Source organism: Oxyura jamaicensis, chromosome 1 (assembly GCF_011077185.1).
Source record: "Oxyura jamaicensis isolate SHBP4307 breed ruddy duck chromosome 1, BPBGC_Ojam_1.0, whole genome shotgun sequence".
Lineage (NCBI taxonomy): Eukaryota > Metazoa > Chordata > Aves > Anseriformes > Anatidae > Oxyura > Oxyura jamaicensis.
In genome coordinates, this window is record NC_048893.1 from 173,633,500 (window position 1) to 173,642,172 (window position 8,673).

General features: G+C 40.7%; 1 protein-coding gene across 1 annotated transcript; it reads right to left on the reverse strand.

Moving 5' to 3' along the window:
• Positions 1–1,752: 1,752 nt before the first annotated feature.
• On the reverse strand, positions 1,753–6,010 carry LOC118160574 (snaclec bitiscetin subunit beta-like). Its single transcript, XM_035315367.1, has 5 exons — positions 5,922–6,010; positions 4,999–5,108; positions 3,395–3,526; positions 2,245–2,380; positions 1,753–1,967 (listed from the first exon to the last, which is right to left on the reverse strand). The coding sequence occupies exons 1-5, from the start codon at positions 5,929–5,931 to the stop codon at positions 1,885–1,887; spliced, it is 471 nt and encodes a 156-aa protein (XP_035171258.1). The 5' UTR covers positions 5,932–6,010; the 3' UTR covers positions 1,753–1,884.
• Between the last annotated feature and the right edge of the window lie 2,663 nt (positions 6,011–8,673).

Here is an 8,673-nt window from a genome sequence, read left to right on the forward strand (position 1 = left end):
TCTAGGTGACACAGACCTCTGTTTTGCCACAGGTGCATATTTGCAATGTTGTTCACCTTTCTGACCTGTCTTCTCATGGCACAGCAGGCTTGTGGCCTTTTCTCTCTTCCTGTCTGAACACTGGTGGCCACACTGTGTATTGACCTTGTAAGACAGATGTGTATTTTGTCAGCCTTTCCATGGCTATTTCTGCAGATAACTGAATCTACGGTCCCCTGCTGGGGAAGAAAAGGAACTGTGTTCAGTGACTAGTAAGGCTCTTCATAACTCTCTTTTCTACCTCAAGGACACAGGTTTCTTTACTCCTTCCAGTGGAAGTAATTCTGCAATAAAATAAGGTCCAGGAGTGGGCCACATCTCTGACAATATGATGTAGTGTCATTTGTAGAAATTATGCTTGGATTGACTGGTCAGGTTTTTTGCCTCCCCTTTGAGCTCACCATGTTCGTTTTGATTTGGGAAGCTGCATTCCTCAAAAGACAGAAGGTTTGAAGAATAAGAATCAGATCCTCCTTGATTCCGTCCCCGTTTCTGCTACCATCTTTCCTTGTGACCCTGAACCACTATGGACTTTATTAAAATACTGGAATAACAGCCATGAAAAATAGGTTTTGTATAAAACATAGATTTTTTTTTTGTATGGTTGGCATTCCTTGAGATAATTACAGGGAAAACCATTGATTCTGAAGGAACCAATTTATCCCAATGATTGGAAAGATGAGTCTCTGGAGTGGTCTTATGTCTGCTCCTTGGCATCCCTCCTGGGCAAGACCACACCACAGGTGGCCTAGGGACATGAAAAGCTATGTGCTGTCCAAGCTCGACATTTGCTTTCCTAACAGCAGGCTAGTCTGATCCCCAGGAAGCCCTTGGCACACTCTTACTGCTAGCTTGTCCACATCCTCAGTTTACTTACGTTGGAGAAAATCTGACACCAGCCTTATAGGGAGTGCTCAGGTAAAGTAAGCAGCTGCTGTTTTTATCTGTGTAGTCATTCTTCGAGGATAATGAGATGGCTGAAATATTAACTAAATTTTTGCTGTTCTTCTCATTTTCCTAACTAATGAGGTTATTTGTCATCACTTCAATGAGCCAAGACAACATTCCTGTCCCCAGCTTTTCCCTTTACCTTTTTAACTAGTGAGGGAAAGTACCTTGGAAGAGAAGCTTGCAACTAGCTGATGGAGTACAAAGCAATAAGGAAAAACAAAGTGAAAATGTTTGCCTTTGGGGAATGCAGTCATGTACCATACTGAGATCTCAGAAAATCCTGAATATGATAGCAAAGTTTAATTTAATGAAGTGTCAACCTATGCAGTTCGCAAAGTAGTGCACCACCTCCTGTGCCCAGTGGTACACTCATGACTTCTCCCTGTGTTTTGGGCCTCATCTTATGGCTATATCAGTTTATTGAACTAGCCATTTATCTACTTAAATATTAAAAACATTCAATTTATTCTCCTTGGATCTATTTGACACTTAGAAAAGAGAAATTCTAGGATTTAAAATGTATGACTTGGCATGATTAAATGGTGAAATGAATAATGTTTTAATGAGTGACTGGTAATTATTTAATAATTAAAGAGCTCTTATGAATATTCTTGAACACCCTGTGGAAAAGCTAAATGGTGTGCTGATTTCATCAAGCATTCAAATCAAATCAGAATTTATTTTTATGGGATCATTTTAGAGATAGTCTATAGGAACTTCACCACAATAATGCAAACAGAACATAAAAGTAACTTGCTCTAATACCTCCGCTTTTTTAGTATTGGATCTTGATTTTTCCATGCAAAAGATTTCAATGCACTAATGGATTGCAGCTGAACTCTATTCCAGGTGCCACAGCAGCCAGTCAGGTTTCATCAATTGTTCAGTGATAGGTTAAGGGTGCTTCACGTTTTGTTTGTAAACGCAGATGAATGGTAGCTTATTGCTGCAGTTAGAGCCGTCCCATTCACCCCGTCCTGGAAACAAAGACCAAGAGTGATAACAAAGGAAAGGCAGAAGATATGATAAGAGAACTATTTCACTCCTTACATGGAATCATTTAATCTCAGTTCAGCACCTGGAAATTTAATTTTCTTTTCATTTGTGTTTCCATAGTATGTACATTGCAGATTTGGGCAACATTTTAATAAGATGATGTTTTATCTAGCTGGAAATAGTCTATCCACTGGAATAGCAGAGGTTCAAGAGCAAAGTAAACTGTGTGAGTCATAAATCATCTCAGGTTTTCCTTACCTCCAATACTGAGGCTCAAGCAAAGTTTTATGTTAAACAGACTGTTAATTAGTCTTCTAACAGAACCGAAAATGGCAGACAGAGGCCTCTGGATGAAGGTTGTCAGAGATCCATCACTCCATTTCAACAGTGACCCCTGCAGACAAAAATAAAATAACTCCAGAAGTTTAATGGGAACTGCAGGTTGCAGTTAAATTCTGAAAGCAGTTTGGCACACTTTTATATTTGCTGGGATGAAAAAAGGACTGAACAGGAGCCCTCTTCCACATGGACTTAGAAACAGTTATTGCTTGTGGGGATATCATTGTTCTGTAGAGCTGCATGAATAATTAATTTTTAATTCCATGTAAGATTAATTTCACCTCATCTTCTCTATATGAATTGTCCTCAAATAAATCATAATTTTCTTGAATATATTTGTAATTCAGAATATACTATATCACTCACGACTAATTCACTGCAGGTAAGTGACACTCAGAATTTGAGGCATTCTGGATGGACACACAGGTCATTGATATGCCCTGTTACATGCGTAAAACTTACAGAATAAAATTTCTATTTCTAACGTGCACTTACAAATCTAAAATTCACTTGCTTTTACCAATTTTACTAATGCTATATTCACCATATCAGCAAAAGCTCTGGTAGGTTCATTGTCTAGAATATTGGTGATAAAACACTCTGAATGACTTCATTAAAAAATTTGAATGAATATATCCCTCCAAGCTTTTTATAACACCAAGTCCAGTCCACTACCCTGACATTCTGCTAAACAGAAATTAAAGGGAGAACTTATTATCCACCATCCAGTGGTGGATTTATCCACTTCTCCTTTGAGATTTGTACCTCAGCTCTCCTTCTTCAGGTGGAATATAATTGGAATATGATGTTGATCAGAGTTTATCACTTCAACTTCTTCCTCCAACTCCCATCTTCCTCTATCCCCAGCCCCCCAAATCACTGAAAGATAAAAAGCATGACTTTTTGATACATCTTTAGTTTTGCTGAGACTGAAAAGATCTTCCATGATTACAAAGAGAAACTATTCCCTTGGGGGAAAAAAAAAAATCTAGTAGACATTTTTGGTCAGTTGAGATATAAAGTTCTTTTGACTGATGCTTGTTTTCATTACTGGTCCTGGCACACTTGCCTTTTGGTAAGTTCCACCTATCCAGAGCTGAATTTGCTTTTGTCCCTGAGAAAGTTTACGAAGGAATTCATTCTCTTCTTCACTAGTGATGCTGGTTAGGTGACTTCCTTCTCTTTCAGTAGAACAGGTTTCCTGCACAGAAGAGAGAGTTAAACATGGCAGATATAAAATGGCTAGAGCTTTCTGAATAACAGTTGAGCAAAGAAAAATGTGGAATAAATGATTAGTGGATGGAAAAGGACAGAGCAATAAGAGAAAGTCCAAGAAAGGGAATGAAGTGACAGGGAAATCTACCAAAAATTTTCAGTTTCAAAGGAAGAGGAAAAAAAGATGGAAAAAGGAGAAGAACAGAGAGAAGGGATGCTCAAAAAATATAATAGTGAAAACCTGAACTGCAGGATCCAAGTGAGTGGTGCCTGTAGTGTAGCCAATTACACAGGGTTTCTATGCAGCTAGTAGAGAACAAGAGGTATCTCCAGACTGTCATACACCCAGTGAAAGAAAGGCATTGAGGGGAGCTAAGATGAAGTGGCTGTCACTGGAGAGACCCTACTGAACAGCACAGCCTAGGTATCTCCACATTTTTGACAGCTAACGTCAGGCAAAATGAACCTTACAATGAAGAGAAATACAAAAAGACAGATGAGCAGAAATGGAGATTTCAGAAGAGCTTGTCCAAAAGAATGCAATTTAAATGTTCCTTCCTCGTGTCCCTAGCCAGCTGGGGAATGGAGTAGACTGTAACAGTTCTCCACCCTGAGTCTCTCCAAACAGACTGGGTCCTCAAGAGTTTTCTTTTGCATTTGGTAGGGAAGGATATTTTTGTTTGCACCGTGAAGCAACAGCACTCCTAGCTGTTGCTTAGTACTGGTGTTTAGACTCAGGGGAAAGCTCTTCTCTTCATCCTGAGGCATTTAAATTTCATACACTCTTGTAGACATGACTCAAGAGAAATTCGGCATGCCAAGGCAAACATATATGGAAAATTTTTGTTTGGCTCCTGAAAGTTATCAGGTGCAGAGCTTTAAATTACAGGACTCACCTGATACCAACTGAACAAGTAGCAAAATGAAGTCAGAATGTCTTTTAGGAAGTATCACAAAGTGGAAGAAGGGTTCACTCTTCACAAGATGTTTGATGAATCACAGACAAAGGTAAAACCCAGAAGAGATGGTGCTGTGAGACATGTAGGAAGCAGAGGGAGAAACCCTTCAACTACAACCCTTTAGTCTGGTGTCCTCTTACAGTCAAGGACCCCCAGAACCAACTTTACTTCTTTTCACTGGTGTACTTTAAATAACTCACTTTATAGCAAATAGGCCTCATGCTCAAAAACCTTAGTATAAGAAGGGAAGCATGAGAAATATCAGCTCCAGAAGGTTCAGGTTCTGAACTGGAGGTAGTTTGTTGCAGGATCGTGTCCTGTGGTGAGGCAGAGTACAGTTAACCTAGCAGCACTGAGCTGAATATCACATTCTTTTGGTCAACACTGATACATGACAAAAGAAGCAGCAAGGGAGGAAAAAAAGAATCTGATACAAGAAAGATAATTGTGGAAAGCAGAGAAGAAATGATGAACACTCCTGTTTGGAAGAATGTGGTACCTCAGCTTTGGTCCAGGTCATTCTCTCTTGAATAAGCTTGTAGCAGCGGCCTTTGTAGCTAATCCAGCCTTTCTGACATGGATTTTGGCAGATGACTTTTGCAGATGAGCCTGGAAGAGATGGATTAAGAATTACGTTATGTGCAGGATTAAGTCTGTCAGAAATTTTGGGCAAGTTGTTGTGATGCTCAGCTATAGTGTCGTCAACAAAGAAACATAGAATAAACCCAAAAGAGAAGTCTCACAAATCTTTCCAGATTATCTCCCTGTAATCTTTCATTCAACTAGACTGAGTTCAGCATTTCACGGGGACATTCAGTAAAGAGAAACTGCAAAACAAAGGCTAATACTAGATATTTAGGGCCTGGCTTTTTTTTTTTTTTTTTTTTTTTTTTTCTTTCAAAATAAATAAATAAGTAAATAGATTGATGAAATTATAATGTTTAAAACATCAGCATATGAAGAGCACTAATTTAGGAGCCAGCTGCCATTGAGGTTATAAGCAGAATTATTTTGCTGCCATCTTTACAGGGTCCAGTGGGTGCAGCTGTGCTTCAGAAATCCATTCAAATGTGTGCTGCAATGCAACACATTTGTGGATTCTGCTCTGGATCCGCCCCCTGGAGACACAGCAGCAGGTTTGGTGGGCCAGCTCTGAAAGGTGTGTGGGCCTTTGTGGATTCCCAAGAGTCATCAGCATGTGGTTTGGCTGCCCTGGAGTGTAGTGTATTAACCTGTCTTTGCTGGGAGCCTGTCTCTGCAATAGTAATAGGGATTTCAGGCTGGTGCATCACATTGCTTTAGAGGAGAACAAAACACATCTGTCAAACCTGAATTAAGATGGATTTTGTTGAAAGTTCTTGGAATTGATTTCTTTCCAGTTTCTTTCTTGGTAAGTAGTCAGCACAGTTGGGTTCAACTTACAAAATATCATTGATTTCTCTCCCCAAACCACAGATGATTCAGCTTGTAATTTCCTCTACAATTATAGAGCAGGTCTCCTTAGAAACTGCTTGTATCCATTCAAAGTTTCATCTTGTGGAAACCACATTTCCCCTCTCTTTGGACAGATGTGCTTGGCACTAGTCCAGACAAAAAAAAAAAAAAAAAAAAAAAAAAAAAAAAAAAGAGGAGGAAGGTACAATAAATATTCACTTTTCTCCTGTTCCCTCTTTTCTGCTTCCTGAAAGTTAGATTCACAGCATTACAATTTCAGCTCTCTCTGAGTGCTTTTGAATATCAGGCCATCCCAAGTGGTGGAGTTGGCTATGGGGCTGCTCATGCCTCTGCAACAGAAATAACCAACGTGTTGCACGGTCTTTCTCCTCTAAGGCAGAACAGGACACAAAAGAGTGGTCATGTCTTCTCTACCCCAACACAGTGTGTGCCACCGAAGCCTAGCCAAGCCAAGCTGATTGCACAATTGGTTCCGCCTTGTCTGGCAGTCATACATTGCTCCTTCCACAACACACAGGGGAAATCTCCACCTTCTCTTGGCATCCCCTGTGACCCTCAAAGTAACCTATCCTCATGCAGGGAGTCCCTGTCATGGAAAGAGCTTGGCTTCTGGGCCTGAGAGAGAGGGTCAGATAAACCACAGGATCGAGTTTGGACAGAAAAATCACAGGAGCTAATGACAGTTTGCAGAGCTTTGCAGGAGGGAAGTTTGCACTGGGGCAAGGTCACACAGAGTGTCTCTGACCTCTGATTTCTCCTCAGTGCTTTCCTGAAAAGGTCAAGATGACATTATATTCATTTTACATTTAGAAAAATTCCTCAGATTTTCTTCCTTAATGACTGTAAACTAGGCCTGTGCTGGCAAAAGAGGCAAAAAGTTGAAGCTAGGGGGCAGACTATTTTTTTGCAGCATCAGAAAAACAACTGAGGCATGTTACACTCACCTTCGGAGATGGAGATAATCAAGACTCCAAAAAGCAGGAAAAAAAAATTGATAGGACATTGTCAGGTGGCCTAGTAGCCCTACTGCCTGTGACCTGTGTAAAAAGCAGAAGGGGTTCAGTTTGGTACCTAAATGTTGATGAAAGTTGGTAAGTGGAAATATCTGCTACCTATGAAAGAGGCTTGCAGCAATGTGTTTTACTTTACTGGGAAGAGTGTGAACGAGGTGGACAGAGGAATGGCTGAACTGTGGAGCTCGAAGCATTGTGGTCTGTGGCAAAATATCCAGCTGGAGGCAAGTGACCAGCAGTATGTCCCAGGGGTCAATACTGCTGCCAGTACTGTTTAAGATATTTGTTAATGACCTCTGCAATGGGACACAATGTACCCTCCACAAGTTCACATATGATACAAAACTGGGAAGAGTAGCTGGCATGCCATGCGGTCATGCTGCCTTTCAGAGGGACCTCAACAGGCTGGAGAAATGGGCCAAACATGAACATCATGGAGTTCAATGAAGCAAATGCCAAGTCCTGCTTCTGGTGAAGAACAACCCCAGTCGCCGGTATAGGCTGGGAGCTGACTGACTGGAAAACACCTCTGCAAACAAGGGCCTAATGGACAGCAAGCTGACCACAGGACAGCAACGTGCCCTAATTGCCAAGGACAACAGCCTTCTGGCTTGCATCAGGAAGGGGGTAGCCAGCAAGTTGAGGGAGGTAAACACAGAGGGTTCCCTCTCTTTACCCTCAGTGAGACACATCTGGAGTGCTTGAACCAGTGCTTGGCTCCCCAGGACAAGACAGACATGGAGTGAGTCCAGCCATGCCTGGTAATGACTGTAGGTAATGGTATGGACCATGGCCCATGACTATGGGCCAATATATAGGCCATAGTAATGACTAAGTGTCTGGAGCATCTTTTGTATGAGGCTGAGAGAACTGGGAGGGCTATTCATCCTGGAGAAGAGAAGGCTCGGAGAGATCTTATAAATCTATATCAATATTGGAAAAGGGGAAGCAAAGAAAGTGGACCCAGCCTCAGTAGTTTAGAGAGACTGGACGGGAGGCAATGGACACAAGTTAAAATACAGGAATCTCCATTTAAGCACGGCATTTTCTACTTTGAGAGTATTCAAACATTGGCACAGGTTGCCCAGAGAGACTGTGGATTCTTCATCCTTGGAAATATTCAAAGCCTGACTGGACATGCATTTCCTGTTCCTTGGTTTATATCATTTGTGGCAAAGCATCACTTTAGGATGTGGCTCAGCCCACCAATCAAGATTTCAATTGTTAGATTTTTCCACATTTTTCAGCATAGATTTTTCTTTTCCAAATTGTCCCTTTTCTCATGACAGAGAAACCCAGTCAGTGTTCCTTTCTTAATCTGGCTCATTTCTTTAGTACGCACACCAAGAATTAGTTATCTTTATCGCACTCATTATTAGTTATCCTTATCTCACTATTTATTTATTTTTTTAGCCAAATTTCACATTTCTACTTTTTGTAAAACAGCTCTGAAGAGTATGCACAGAACATAAGAGAATGAACAGAAAACATTTAGGTATTTGTCAGGAGTGTCTTGTGGGGAAGATGCTATGCAGTTGCTTTGACAGAATTAAAAGGATACCTCCAGAACTACTGTAATGTATACAAGTAAGGATGCAGTAAATAAGGACAAAAGAGATGCAGGCCTGAAAGCAGCAGAACAAGGGTGAACTTCATTCATTCAATACTATTTTCAAGAAGAAGAATAGACCTGAAAAGAAACACAC